The following is a 15,444-nucleotide window of genomic DNA, read 5'->3' as shown; positions in this document are numbered from 1 at the left end:
TATCGGATGTTGGATATCCGGACTCGGATACGGACAGATCTCAACCCCTCTAAACGGATTCGGTTTTAAATACGATCGGAAAATATCCGTGGCCTTGTTTAGATTGCAAGTTTTTTCACTCTCTCTCCATCACATCAAATCTTTGGACACATGCATGGAATATTAAATATAGATAAAAAAATAACTAATTACACAGTTTGATTATAAATTACGAGACGAATCTTTTGAGCCTAATTAGGCCATAATTGGACAATAATTGTCAAATACAAACGAAAGTACTACAGTGCCACATACGGATTCCTAGCCCCAATCTAAACAAGGCCCGTACCGTTTTCTTCCCTGTGCGAGTTGTGACTGTGTCTGTGATCACAACGTACGGTTTGGTGCAGCTCTGTGTACAATAAATCGGGTACCCATAGCACGCGCTCGTAAGAGACCTCCAAACTCTCACAGGAAGATGGACACAGTCCACATGATTAGGGATCCGCTAAACCAGAATCACAAACTTCAGCAAGATACCTTTATTTCCCTTTCCCTTTTGCAGAGCCCCATCCAGGTCTCCGCCGTCGGCCCGGCCATGGGGCAAGCCTGGGGCAATCTTCAAGACAAACTTCAAGGTACCCGCCCCTTAACCCCATCCATCGGTCGATTCGCATCTTATTCTCGGTCCAGTCTCGTGAGCGGTCGAGTCGGTGGAGATGAACGACGAATCGAATCGGTGCAGGGCGGCGGTGGAAGGAGCACCAGGTGAGGAAGATCACCGACAAGGTGTTCGACCGCCTCACGGAGGACGCCCAGAAGCGCGAGAAGGAGGCCCTCAGATTCGAGGAGGTCTACATCGCCGTCCTCTGCGTCTACAAGTACAACAGCGGAGCGAATCCTGTACCATGTTGGAATTTGTTGGAATACTCTGCGGTTTTTATCTATTTCTGATTGGTTATTGCTGTTCTTGCTGGTGGCAGTGACATCAACAAGTACTTGCCGGGGCCGCACCACGATCCCCCGTCCAAGGAGAAGCTCAAGGCCATGATGGATGTAATCACAGTCTTCCCCTTCGTTTCAGTTTTGTTGTTTTCAGTATGGCCAATCGAATATCGTGTTCTTCTTCCAGCTGTTCCTTGAACTGGAAGCAAAGTGTTCTTGGTTTATGTGTTAGTTAATCACAAAGTCAGTGGTTTGCTGTGGAAGGCTGGAAGTAATTATTTTTCCCATCTCGAGATCCCCGTTGCTTCAGCTGCTACAGGTAGTTCTTGAGTTGAGTGTGGTTATCATCATTGGCTTGGTTTCTGCAACGCGCAGGAGTATGACGTGAACCTGGACGGGCTCCTGGACCGCGAGGAGTTCGCGGAGTTCATCCGGAAGCTGACCGCGGACTCGCTGTGCACGATCAGCGTGAAGCTGCTGATCACGCTGGTGGCGGCGCCGGCGCTGGCGATGGCGACCAAGCGGGCGACGGAGGGCGTCCCCGGCGTGGGCAAGGTGGTGCGCAAGATGCCCAACGCGCTCTATGCCTCCGCCATCACCCTGGGCGTCGTGCTGGTGCAGAAATCCGCCGAGGGCGTCGAGTGACTCGCACGGCTGGGCTGTATAGATGGAGCAGCGTATCTAGGATACTCCTAGGTGTTGCTTCTTTTCGGCTTGTGCGGTGATATGATCAGTGATATCTCTGGGACAGATGATTTGGGACAGAATTGTGGATTGTCTTGTCAGTGAGTCATGGCTAATTTTTCTTGTTAATGAAAAAACGTGGTACGATAAGGTCGATACAAAAAGTGGGTCGCGGCCAATGTGCAATTTAGGAAGTGAATAAAGCGTAGTCTTTGTGATGCTTTGCGACTTCGTTTGTTCCCTTCTTTTGATGAGGTTCATTTTGTTCAGAGCTTTTTGTGTTGCCATCGTTTGTTTTGCTTTCCGACCTCAGTTGGGCTGGTTTTGCAATGAAAGAATCAAACTGGCCTTCCATCGATTTCGCCAGGAGGCCCAGTAATAGCAGGCCCAGGACCAACCATTCAGAGAGCGCCAGCGCCCTTCGGCAAGTACTACTGAAAGCCCCATTCAATTTGTCAATTGAAGAGTAGTGTTTTTTTAGTAGATTTTGAAGAGTACTGTAGGTGAAATGGAGTTCTCACTTCAGGCCTAACGTTCCACTCAAAAAAAAAAAAAACTTCAGGGCTAACGTTGTTGAGCCCACAATTGTGAGAGAATTCCTTATTTGACACTGGGAAAATGAGTCGTTCCTTTCTTGGCGCTGGAATTTTCTTCGTTCCCTATTTGACACTCACTTCAACTTTCGTTCCTAATTTGACACTGCCGTCAAATCCGTTAGCTAACGGTGTTAACTGGCCGTTAAAAAGACGTTTTTGCCCCTAGAAAAAAAAGCGGCGAAGCAAATTTGAGAGGAAAAAAAAACCTGCGCCTTTTTTTTTGTAGCTGGGCGCATGCATCAGAGGCGGGCGCAAGTTTTTTTTCCTCTCAAATTTGCTTCGCCGTTTTTTTTCTAAGGGCAAAAACGTCTTTTTAACGGCCAGTTAACACCGTTAGCTAACGGATTTGACGGCAGTGTCAAATTAGGAACGAAAGTTGAAGTGAGTGTCAAATAGGGAACGAAGAAAATTTCAGGGCCAAGAAAGGAACGACTCATTTTCCCAGTGTCAAATAAGGAATTCTCTCCAATTGATTCGCCGTGTCCTAATCGCATTCCCACAAGTCCACATAGTACATCTTACGAAGTTACGGTGTAGCAGTGCAGTACAGGATACACAAAGAAGCATCAGGATACAGGGGTAGTACACCATAGTCCATAATGTGTGTGTAGTGCAACCATAGCATTACCATGTGCACGTGATCACGACACGCCAGCCCGTTTTTTTTTTAGCTGGGCGCATGCATCAGAGGCGGACGCAGGTTTTTTTCCTCTCAAATTTGATTCGCCGTTTTTTTTCTAAGGGCAAAAACGTCTTTTTAACGGCCAGTTAACACCGTTAGCTAACGGATTTGACGGCAGTGTCAAATTAGGAACGAAAGTTGAAGTGAGTGTCAAATAGGGAACGAAGAAAATTTCAGGGCCAAAAAAAAGAACAACTCATTTTCCCAATGTCAAATAAGAAATTCTCTCCAATTGATTCGTCGTGTCCTAATCGCATTCCCACAAGTCCACATAGTACATCTTACGAAGTTACGGTGTAGCAGTGCAGTACAGGATACACAAAGAAGCATCAGGATACAGGGGTAGTACACCATAGTCCATAATGTGTGTGTAGTGCAACCATACCATTACCATGTGCACGTGATCACGACACGCCAGCCCGTGAGCAGCCGCAGCCATGGCATCCAGAGGACGAGGAGCGCACACTCTTCCTTGTCAAAGCAACGGCCGTATTACGGTCAAACGCAACAGGAGCAGAAGCAGCAGTTGTCGTCCTGGACTTCAGTCTGGACAGCCAAGCGATTAGCCAACCCCGCAACCGGCCGCCGTCGTCCGTCCCGACGTCCCGGCCGTCAATTGGGACTTGAGAGAGACAGACTGTCGGCGCATCGGCGGCAGCGTAACTGCCGCCGTCGCCTCCCTGCTCCCTTTCACTGCGCTGGAGTACGATGCGATTGATAGCAGCTCCGGCCTTGGTCACGTGAGTGGCCCCCGCGCTGAGCGCCTAGCCCATGATCATCATTTTGCAGGACTTGCTCAACCATCTCTGATCATATGACGCGACGTGCCGTCGGCTTGGGTTCAGAGACGAATCAAATGCAGTGAAAGGCGAGTCCAGCGTGGAAGCTTGCTTTGAGACAAAGGTTAGGATCATTTGGTTCGTGCAGGGACAAAGCTAGAAAAACATCTAGGAGAGGGCTAAACAACAGTAATTAGCAAGAAAAGATGTTCAACAAATTTTGGTCCCTCCTACCTATACATCTACAGTTGAAATTTCATACGACGACTCTACGGGGTTTCGCTTGCTCGCGAGCGGTAGGGGGGGCTGGAGCCCCCCTAGCCCCACCGCTGGCTCCGTGCCTGGGTTCGTGTATTGCCTTTGTTAGTACTGCTACTCCAGCAGCAGTTGGTGCAAGGTACTCCGTACGCAAAAAAAGACCGTAGCGACGGTTACACCAGCTCTAATTCGTCGTTGTTCATGAGCCGGCTGAAGCCAATTTGTTGCGAGAGAAAACATTATTCCACGACTGGGCTGATAAGTTCAAACGAACATGACGATATAAATCTACAAATAAATTGAAGAACGTGCAAGAATAAGTGAACAAGTAAACAACGCTCCAAGAGATGATTATGCAAACACAAATTTAAGGTTCTCGGTTAAGGATGTCAATGGAGAATTCCCATCCGGGGATAGCTCCCCATCCCCGTCCCCTGTGAACGCTCACGAGAGAGCTTTTCCTCCCATCTCTGTTCCCGAGCATCGCGTGGCAGCTGCCGGGGATGAGAGTGGCCATCCGGTGATCTACAACGACGACGGAGGTAGACAGGGCTCCCTTGCGCGTCCTTGGGCTGATGGGCCAGCTGCTGGCATGTGAGAATAGCTGGCTTCCACAGTCATGGTTGGTTCCGAATAGATGAATGAGATGTTGACTGCGGAGACAAGTCGATGTGTCCGACTTAAGAGGATCTCATTGCATAATTTGAAACATAAAGACCTAGAAAAAACAGAATTACTATCAATTTAGAATTAATGTTCCCTTATGGACATAGCCCGGAGTCCATATATTTTTATTTATTTATTTTGTCTATAGTTTGGAATCTCTTTGGATGGACTAGGACTAATAACTACTTCCTCTGTTTTTTATTAGATGTCATTTTCGCTTTGCCCTAAGTCAAATATTTGTATCTTTGACCCTTGATTGTAAAAAATATATATAGAACCATGCTATAAGATTTATGTTTTTAGATTACTATGAGAAATACTTTCTTAATATATAATTTATATGTTGTGAAACTATAAGGATTTTTTAAAATGGCCGATCAAAGATAATAATGTTTGACTTAGGGAAAAGCTAATGTGACATGTAAAAAAAGAACGGAGGGAGTAGTCGTATTAACTCCTATATATATGGACTAATAGACTAACAACTAATCCATAACTAGTGGACGAAAAATTAATCAATTACTCCCTCCGTCCCATAAAAAGTGTTATTCTCGTTTCCCGATAAGTCAAATATTTTTTAACTTTGACCAAATATATATAAGAATACATTAATATTTACGATGCATAATTAGTATTGTTAAATAGAGCACTGAATATATTTTTATAATAAACTCATTTGGAGATACAAATATTACTAATATTTTGTATAAATCTAGTTAGACTAAAGAAAGTTTGATCAACACGAGTCCTGTAATAACTCTTTCTATGGGGACTGAGGGAGTAATTGGTAGTCCTGTAGATGCAAACAATCATTTAAACTGAAAATTCGGATGGCCTCCTAAGCTCCAACAGATATTTCTGCTTGCTCGAGCCCACATCAACTGAGCTACACTTGCACAAGTGCACAAAGAGATTACTCAGATTAGCAGAGTTTCTGGTCTCATGGGGGCCAAGGCTCCTTTTGGATCCTGACCACAGCCGTACCGCATATTCGATTCTCATAAGTTGCATCAAATTACGTTTGAAAAATCATGTGCCGAACTTTTTGCAAGAAATGCTGTAAATAAGCACCGGAGGGACGCCGAACTTTTTTCAGCGCGCTATAGTTCAGGTAGTCTCCATGGCGAGGCTGCGCTCGAAGCCGAAGGAGTAGGAACGCTTGAGCAGGAAGTCCCTGGCGCCGGCGGCCGCGAGCTGCTGCTGGTCCAGGCTGGCTGACGCTAGCTGTTCCTTGTTTGGGGTTGCTTTTGGGTCCGCTGTTGGTAAAGAGATGGTTTGGGTGCGTGACATTTTTTTTTCTACGTGATCGAAACCAACAAATGCATCTCGTGTTTAGGTGGCCCGCATCCGCGACCGACGGCGGGACCTCCCGCGGCCATGGCTCCCGTTCGGTGGCGGTGGGGGTGCGGGCTTCGAGCGTAGCCTCGCCATGGAGGCGGCATCCCTGCAGGCGCGACCGACGGCATGACCTCCCACGGCCGTGGCTCCCGTTCGGCGGCGGTGGGGGTGCGGGCTTCGAGCGTAGCCTCGTTATGGAGGTGGCGTCCCCGCACGCGCGACCGACGGCGGGAGCTCCCGCGGCCATGGCTCCCGTTCGGCGGCGGTGGGGGTGCGTGCTTCGAGCGCAGCCTCGCCATGGAGGCGGCGTCCCCGCAGGCGCGACCGACGGTGGGACCTCCCACGGCCGCGGCTCCCGTTCGGCGACAGTGGGGTGCGGGCTTCGAGCGTAGCCTCGCCATGGAGGCGGCGTCCCCGCAGGCGCGACCGACGACGAGACCTTCCGCAGCCGCAGCTCCCGTTCGGCGGCGGTGGGGCCGCGTGCGGATCCGGGGCCGCCCGTGTCTTCTCCGGTCTTACCGTGGCGGCGAGCAGATCTCGCTCGGGCTCCGGTCGTCCCCTTCCCTGTGGTGGTGGACCTGGCGCATGTGTGGAGACGTAAAGAGACAGGAGGACGCTTATTTGGGTTGCGCGTCGCCCTCCACGCGAAATGGGTCCTGTGTTTGTCTCCTTTGTTGGAGCGTGTTTTTCACCCCTAAAACATTGTGAAGCACACATTTTGGGTTTGCGGTCACCTTATACCTACGCTGTTGGAGACAGCCTAATAGGGCAAAGGTGAGACGTGACAACTGACAAGCTATGGCGCGTATGGAACTAAACAAGACTCAAACCTGCTATTAACTGAAATATAGGCGTGATGCCGAATGACAGATTGGGCCCATATGTCAAAACACTTGCCAGTGACATGATTCGTCTGCAAGGGATTGAATGGGCCTGGACCGAACTGGGACGCGGGCTTTTCCCACAGCTACAAAATGTAGCGCCCCACTTATAGCTTTCCAAATACCGACACTCTGTTTTCCTCAAAAAAAAAAAAAAAACCTACACTCACACTCTGTCCAGCCCCCATGGACACGTCAGGCCTAACGACCTGTACTGTGCTCGAGATCTTTGGACACGCATCATCGAATGATGATTCAAGTTCGTACAGACACATGCTACGCTCCGAACTCGTGATGAGCCCTGAGCCTCCACTCGTGAGGACACTGTGCATACCGCTCCGCTCGCATGTGAGCTGGGAGACGGGCTCGCTTGGACGCTACTTTAACACGTATCCACGCTAGAATCATTGGCCTTGGCCATGCACCATGCCGGCGTCTCTGTCTCTGTTTCACGAGAGGTGCCCAGTCCCAGCTTTTACTACTCGTTGACCTGGAAAATTACGTCCTACCCCATTCATGTCGGGTAGCATGCCATCACCGCAGTGCACGTAGCGCGGTCGCCGTGGCTGGTGACGAACTTTTTTTTTTATTTGGTGGTCTCTGATCATCTTTCTAGTGGCAGCGGCACGTACGGGCAGAGAGGTCAGGGTAGCAGGCTGGACGATGCATCATGCATGGCGCTCTGCGTGCTCAGCCTTCCCATCGGCCTTCGGCCTGGGCGCTTGCCGCCTGGACATGCCTGTGGATCCGTGTTCGTGCTTGGAAACCTTTTTGTATTTTTCAGGTGCACGTCGCCGCGTCAGCTTGGACTCTGGCGATTTTATTTTTATTTTTAACACTTCTGGTAAACTATTTCTAAATCTGACACTAAATTTTTTTTATTTTCAAATCTAACACTTTTGGCCGCGCATATTGTCACGGTAAACAACGGTGCCGTGTCACATCCCACGGCGCGGCGAAGTCCAACACAGGACTGCGGACCGGCCTCCCTCTCCTCACTGTCTCTCTTTCACTCCAGTGAAACGGGTCGAGGGAGAGACACGCCCATTGTCGCCGCCCGCGTCCACCCGCCGGCGCCGTCGAGGCCACCGCCCGCAACCCCCCCCCCCCCCCCCCCCCCCCCCCCGACCACCCGCCTCCCTCTCTAGGCCGCTCCAGGAGCCGTGCTCGTCGCCGGCGTAGTGGCCCCTTCCCCACCGCCGGTCGGCCTCTCTCCCCATCGTCTCCTTCACCTGTGCCCTCAGTCCCTTCCTTGCCCGGCCGCCGGTGTGCCGCACCCCTCTCCTTCTCTCTCGCCACCTCGTCGCCATTGGTGGATTTGGCTAAGCCCCAATCTTTCTCTCGTTGTCAAGGTACTCCCCTTGTGTATTTGTTGACTGAATCGAAATTGTTGTTACTTAGGGTTAAGATGCAAAATTAGTTTGAATGATTAGTTAGTATAGTGAGTAAAGTTAGTATAGTTAGTAAAGTTAGTTAGTTTAGTTAGTATATGTAGTATAGTAAGTTAGTATAGTTAGTAAAGTTAGTTAGTTTAGTTAGTACAGATAGTGATTCTAGTTAGTTATTGTATTTAGTATAATTAGTTATTTTAGTTAGTCTTGTATAGGTGTTAATATTAGATTAGTTAGTATAATTATAGTTAGTATAGGTATTAATATTACTATAGACAATACGTACGACGATTAAGACGATTTGATGAAGTTTCCTCAATTGCTTTTGTAGATGGATTGTTGTGTCCGAGTTTTTTAAGGAGGAAGTATTAGGAAAGAAGATGGTATGCTTGAGGATATGAAAGAAGAATTGGAATGGTTTGATGAACCTCCTAGCTTCAATGACATTTGTGTCCATTTGAATGCAAAGTTTGGTGATAATTTCACAGTGAAGGGAAGGTTTGATAGTGGAAAGATTAGGGCACACTATGTCCTGATGCCCTTGCGCGACCCTACTCACTGGTCCCGCTACATAGGGTGCTCCAAGGTTCCAATGTGCCCATGGCTGAGGTGGTGGTGGAGAATGTGTACAAGATGCAGGGTGTCCAGGACGGGCCGTCCATTGATGGTGTTAGAGGCAATGAATAAGAATCGGGGGCGAAGGACAAGCAACTCACGGTAACATAGATTTGGACGGTTAGTTAACGCAGGAGTAGTTTCATTAAATTCCAGTAGGCTGTATAAGCAATGACTTCGATGTGAACGAGTTCAAATGGGAAGAGGAGGAGCAGGAGGAGGAGGACATGATATGTGATGTAGTTAGCAGTAACAACACAACAAAAGTTATATGGGTACAATGTTCGTTAGATCGGTACAATACATCAATAGTTCAAATGAAACACAAGACATCATAATGAAAGTTCTAATACAATACAACATTGTTCATGACTAAAGCATGGAAATCCTCAGTCAGAAACATACTGAGTAAGCAACTCATAGTCCGAGTACCAATCCTCTACCACAACCTCGTTGATGTGGCTAGGCTCACCTGCATTGCCCTAATCTGCCTGTCGCCTGTAGTAAGCGACCTCCGCTTCATCTGCGACCTAAGACAAGAACACGTTCTCCTCTGCCTTGTTCATGTGGCTAGGCTCACCTGCATTGCCCTGATCTTCCTGTCGCCTATAGTAAGCGGCCTTCGCTTCATTTGTGTCCTCATCCTCCTCCGCCTATAAGCCCACCTCTGCTAGAGCCATAAGCTCGCTCAGTCTGCCAGTGTTGTCCTCATCCTTCTCCACCCGCAAGCCTGCCTCCGCTAGAGCGATGAGATCGCTCAACCTGGCAGTGACGTCCTCATCCTCGCCCCCCTCATTGTCCAACACAATCAGAGATAGAACGTTGCGATCAGCTCGCGTTCTGTGCTCATGTAACTTCTTTTTCACATACCTTGCATGGGCCACCTCTGCGGCATGCTTCCCGCCGCATCCAATCCCTTCATGTATAAAATGCAATAAGTTAGCAACGCGATTATATTACATATAAAAACAGCCAACAAAAATAACAAGGCTTCCAATGACTCACTTGCACACAATGCAGCAACATGGTCATTTAAGACCTGCATCTATACTCTTTCCTTCTCCATTGCAGCCTTCCTTGCCCTCTCCTCCTCTAACGCCCTCCGTCTCTCCAACCCCCATTTGTCAAGCCCAACACCGATCGAGTTATGAATACCGCTCTGTCTAGCAAACTCACGCATGTCCTTCTTTCGTTGTTTAACGAACAGGTCAACATAGTCAGTTCCATATCCCCTCTTCCGTGTAATTACTTGCCTCCCCTTCAACTCATCCAAGAACCTAGCTTGACTATCATAAGATTTCCACTTGTATTTCCTAGTGCTCTGTTGAAACAAAAAATTAGATCATAAGTCTTAGCAAAAGAAAAAAAATACGATTTCATGTTTTCCACAACAATAACCAACCTCATCATAGTCAACCATCTGGCCGCAATAATGGCCTATTCCATGCTTCGAAGGGACTAGACCGTAGTTGGATTTAAGACCACATTCGCACATGATAGGTGCTGCTTTGAAAATTACCCTTTCTTTCTTCTTTTCCTTTTCCTTTTCCTTTGGCGGCTCCGACCATTGATTCTTAGGACCATAAAGCCACTCCTTGAAATGACACTTCGTAAATACAAACACCTAAAGAGGTGGCATTAGTATATGAACACCTATAGCTCAATATTTCAACAGATACACTGTCCACTTACTTCATGCTTGTTTGGACACACAAACTCCAACGTATTATCAGGGTTTATCACAGCTTAATCTCCACAATAGTACAAAGGAGGTTCCTCGAGTCGTCCAACTATGGCTAAGTGCTTCTCCTTAGCCGTCATTGGCGGAGGGTTAGGGGGAGGTGGAACCCACCGCTCGAAGTGCTCACGTGGATGTCTCCCTCTCTAACAGTCGTTAAAAGAAGATACCTTGGGTCAAACTTATCAGCACCGTCGATCCACTAAAAGAAAAAGCACATCTCATGAGCCTACACAACAAGATTTCAACAAAATATTAGTAACCTAGTAACACAAATGAAGAAAAAACAAACAAAAAGAATTACTTATATTAAAATGACTACATGTGTAGAAGCAATGAGCTGCTGCGTCCGGATGTCTCGATTGAAACCAATGTTTTCCTAAACGGTAAACGATCTTTACAAGATCGCCCTTCGTTTAGCGTTTAGGCTGTTTACACGGTGTTTAAACGAAGTTAAACGGTCTAAACAGTTTTGTACTTTAAAAAAATACATATAATTATATATGTGCATGTAAAAAATCAAGTATTCTAGCATTTATACATATTTATCCAAGCAAAAATCAATGATTTTGGTATGTATATATATTTATGCATGTGAAAAGAACCAAATATAGATATTTATGCATGTAACATATCAAGTGTACACATTTATAAATATAATAAACTTAAGTATACAAATTTATCCATACAAAACTAAACTAGATTTACCTCGTGTTCGCCTAAATAGCCGTTTAAACAGTTGTTTAGCCCGTTTAATACTATTTATCTCCATTTCGTTTAGGCTATTTAGACCGTTTTTCCCGTTTACCCCCTAACAAAACAGTTTACCACCGTTTACCGTATAGTGGTCGTTTAATCGGCCGTTTAGGTGAACATTGATTGAAACATGTCGGTCGGATGACCACAGTGTAGGATCTCTGGTTGGCCTAGAGGGGGTGAATAGGCCTATCAAAACAAATACTCAAACTTTTATCAAATTCACCCAGTGGCACTGCCGCTATGGACGGCGGCACTGTCGAGCCAGAACAACGGCATCGCCGTACCTGCAGACAACTTCGAATCACAATTCAAAATTCATGAACGAAAACTTAGATCGGAGAAATTTCCTAGCTTACTATAGGTATGAATATCACGGATCAAGAGCTAGAAGTGGTAGGAACACCACATACAAGTAGATCGACTAGAAACCCTAGTAATCACCTCAACCACAATATGTTATGCAAGTAATGTAAATCAAGCACAAGTGGCACAATGATTTGTCCCATTGTTCGGCTCGCCACCAAGGCTTGTCTACCTCCATATTGTTGAGGTTGGCCACTAAGGCTTAGGGCTTTCTAACCCTTCCTCATTCTCAGATCAAGAGACTTAACTCTTGAGATGAAGGGTGTGTTTACTAACTTCAAAATATGGTTACAAACCTTCCGGGGCAGACACACAAGTTGGCAAGCTTCAAGGGTGACACTCTAGCCGGCTAGGAGCCAAGCTCTAAGAGTAACAAAGACAACCGCCGGCCAAAACGTGAACCAAGTGCTCTTTAGAGTTGGAGAATCAATGGAGCTACTCTCTAATTGAGTTTTGGACCATTTTCCCTCAAGGATTGATGGGGAAATCAATGGATTTGCTTGGGGGCTTGAGGTCAACAATGGAGGGAGAGAGTGAGAGCTCCTACTCTGTTTTGAGCATGCTGAAGTGAGGAAGAAGAGGCTGATAGCCATTGGAGAGGAAGGGGAAAGGTATATATACCCCTAGCCCCTAACGATCACCGTACCCAAGGTGTCGGGCGAGATGGAGCCCGCAACGTTGAGGTCGGGCGAGACGGAGCCCATGACTTAGGGCGAGATAGACCCGTGTCCTTGGGGTTGGGTGAGACAAAGCCCGCATCCAAGGGGTTGGGCGAGACGGAACCTGTGTCCTTAGGGTCGAGCGAGACGGAGCCTGCACCCAAGGGTTTGGGCGAGACATTTTAATACGTTTCGAGCCATCCGGAGAAGTTAGTGTGGGCGTTAACTTCCTTGTGCCATGACTCAAGTGCGGTAGTGCCTCTCTTCAAGTGCGGTAGTGCCACACCACGCAAGACAGCAAGGATAATAGTGAAGTGTAGATTGTCTTGGCTGTGAATCTAAAGATGCATGAGGTTGTTTGAGCACTTGGTAGCATATATTAGTTTAAGCATTGTGTCTCCCTTTATAGTATGGCTTTTTCCTATACTCAAATTCAAATATAAAAGAATTTAAACCTCCTTTGAGTTTGAAGCCATCTACATTTATAATTGGGGGCTCCTCCGTTTCGTCTAGCATCCTCGAATATAAATTCCCTGCTTGTCATCCCGATAAATCTCATTAGTTTTCTAATTGTGTGGTATTTAGCACCAAAACCCATAATTAGGGTTTGATTGCACTTTCAATCTCTTCCTTTTTGGTGATTGATGACAATCCAATTAGAGCTTATAAAAGATATGAAATAAATACTGAGATTTTTGAGTTGTGGGTGTAGAGCCTCGCCCTAAGTATGTGAATAGAGAATTGAATTCTCAAATTGGCATAAGAAGCCAAGATTCACATTTTAGTGAAAGTGATGGGGCTCTCCCTACAACCATGCTCCTGTGGGGTGTTGCATACTGTGTCAGGTATGTAAAACCATGATGCAAATGATAGTTTATGCAGAACATGATTTATTGTTGCAGCTGGGTGCGGCACTGCCGCACTTGCTGTAACATCACAGATCATAATAGACACCACACAGCATGTGATATATATAAAGATATACATTCTTGCACAATTGTATCACAAGTGACAACATAGATTAATATATATCCATATCCCACACATACGCGATTGAGCATCAATGTGACAGCCACGTCCCGCCACGGCAGCGATGAGCCACGCCATGCCTGTCTCCCCTGTTCTTTGGCGTCGTGGTCGTCGGACCCATGCCCCTCAGTTCGGCCTGGTGGAGCCATCTCAATCCAATTAGCTTGGTCCATGACTCTATTGCGTAGTCCGCCAGCCACCCGACCCCATTGCGCTGTGAGCATTGCCGTGTCGTGCTACAATTTGGAGTTTTCCTCTCGCCGGGTCATTAAGACCGTCATGGCGTGCGTCGACGGCAAAGTCTCCATTCTTGTGGTGCTCAACTTCAATTAGTTGCACCGCTCGCTTTGCCTCCACCCACTCATCACCCTGCGCACCTTTACTAGATCGCTACCGCCGCCTAGTCTCCCCTGACGCAGCCTTGCCACCATCGTGCGCCACCGCACTGTCCGTGCGAACGCGGCCAGCTCGGCTCAGTCCATCTCTGGTGAATCCACCATGTCTGGTAGGATCGGGGTGAGTCATTGATGCCAGTCCTTGAGCTCGTTCGCGTTGTCTGTGCCTTGGCTCATGGGAACGTGGCTGCCTTTACAGGGAGGAGTCTGCCGTCGTGGAGGGAGCTTGGGACATCATCTTCGTTCACTGCATCACCACCCATCGCTTCGGGTTTACGCCTATGTGATCATTGGCTCGCATTTGGGGGCGGGAAGGGACCGGTCTGGCCGGCGTAACCGCCCTATGCCGGCGTCGCCACGCCGGTGCACGTGCGGGTGTCCGAGGGTATCGTCGTTGCGAAGATAGGTTATTCTAGGGATAGTTTTGTGTAATCGTAGACTGGTAGAATAGTACTCTTAGTGCTCGTGTGATTACTAGGTAGACCAAAGGCGTTTTTGCATATTGACCGGCATGCGCGGGTTCTTCCCTGTCACGGGCCGTCTGCCGCACGGACTGGGCCGCGCCCCCTCGTTGGGCCACGCCGATGGAGCGCGTGTGCGCGCACGCAGCGCAGATGTGGGCCACGTTGTGTGTTGTGGGCCTGTGCAGTAAAATTAAGTTTTTCCAATTTTTAGTAAGTTAGTAAATGCCTATTCAATTTAGTTCTGAGCTGAACTTTGATAATTTGTAGTAAATCTTGTAGATATCCAAAAATAGTGAAACCAAGTTTGTTAGGTTCACAAAAATGCCATCTATCTGTTAGTGTAGTTAGATTATAGTTAGCTGTGATAATGATGGGTTCATAAATTCAAATTAGAGAGCTTAGTATTATGTACATTAATATTTGTATGAATTTTTGTGGCAAATTGATGATAGCTTTAGCCATGAAATTTTTATAGTAAGACCATTGGATTATTATATACTCACTGTAATTTTTGTAGCCCTAGAATAGGTTGATAAATAGAGTAGCTAGTACCCCTCGTTTTATCATATATAAAATAAATCGGTATTAGGAGTAAGAATGCGTTTAGTTGCTAAGATAACATATGGCATGCTTCATACTTGTGAATGGTAACAGTAGGTAACTTAGCACCTTAGTCGATAGGACTCACTTAGTAGCTTCATAGATGTATTTTATTTTGAGAGTTGTTATTATCGTATTACTAAATGTTGCATCATCATTTCTTGCATGTAGATCACGAGTTGATAGAGTTCGTGCCCGTGGACGAACATGATTATGAAGAGGTCATTGAGGAGTACGAGGAGGAGATCCTCATGTAGGAGGGAGCCTCGAAGACTTTTGGTGATGACTTTGCTGACCCACCACCTGCCCAAGGCAAGCCCCGGTGCATAACCCTTATTTTAAATAATCACTGATTATATATGATGTGTATTTACATTACAAGCATTTTATAGAAACTACATGCATAAATATATCTATCTATGAGTCCTACTAGTATAGGTCGAGTAGCTGCTATGCTCAGGATTTCGGTAGTGTGAGTAACCTGCCGTTACTCACAATAGGTGATAATTATGATCACTCCTGATAAAATGGTGGAAATGAAAAGTGGTGACCGGGCAGGGATATGGTTTGGTTACTGGTGGGTGTAAGAGGTTGTATCCTACGGCCAACAGAGCATAGCTTGG

At 46.9% G+C, this 15,444-nt stretch overlaps 1 protein-coding gene across 1 annotated transcript; it reads left to right on the top strand.

The window, feature by feature from the left end:
* The first annotated feature begins 461 nt into the window (after positions 1–461).
* LOC136497305 (uncharacterized) lies at positions 462–1,826 on the top strand. The gene is made up of 4 exons (XM_066493102.1): positions 462–617; positions 725–860; positions 963–1,035; positions 1,300–1,826. The coding sequence occupies exons 1-4, from the start codon at positions 473–475 to the stop codon at positions 1,567–1,569; spliced, it is 624 nt and encodes a 207-aa protein (XP_066349199.1). The 5' UTR covers positions 462–472; the 3' UTR covers positions 1,570–1,826.
* The last annotated feature ends 13,618 nt before the right edge of the window (positions 1,827–15,444 follow it).

Source organism: Miscanthus floridulus, chromosome 12 (assembly GCF_019320115.1).
Source record: "Miscanthus floridulus cultivar M001 chromosome 12, ASM1932011v1, whole genome shotgun sequence".
Taxonomy (NCBI): Eukaryota; Viridiplantae; Streptophyta; class Magnoliopsida; order Poales; family Poaceae; genus Miscanthus; species Miscanthus floridulus.
This window is presented reverse-complemented; position numbering and strand designations above follow the sequence as displayed.

Excerpts from the sequence above, each read along its gene's own strand:
- LOC136497305 (XM_066493102.1), top strand. The coding sequence starts at position 473 with ATGATTAGGGATCCGCTAAACCAGAATCACAAACTTCAGCAAGATACC. Across the intron at positions 618-724 it reads TCTTCAAGACAAACTTCAAG|GGCGGCGGTGGAAGGAGCAC; the intron begins GTACCCGCCCCT and ends GAATCGGTGCAG. Across the intron at positions 1,036-1,299 it reads AGCTCAAGGCCATGATGGAT|GAGTATGACGTGAACCTGGA; the intron begins GTAATCACAGTC and ends TGCAACGCGCAG.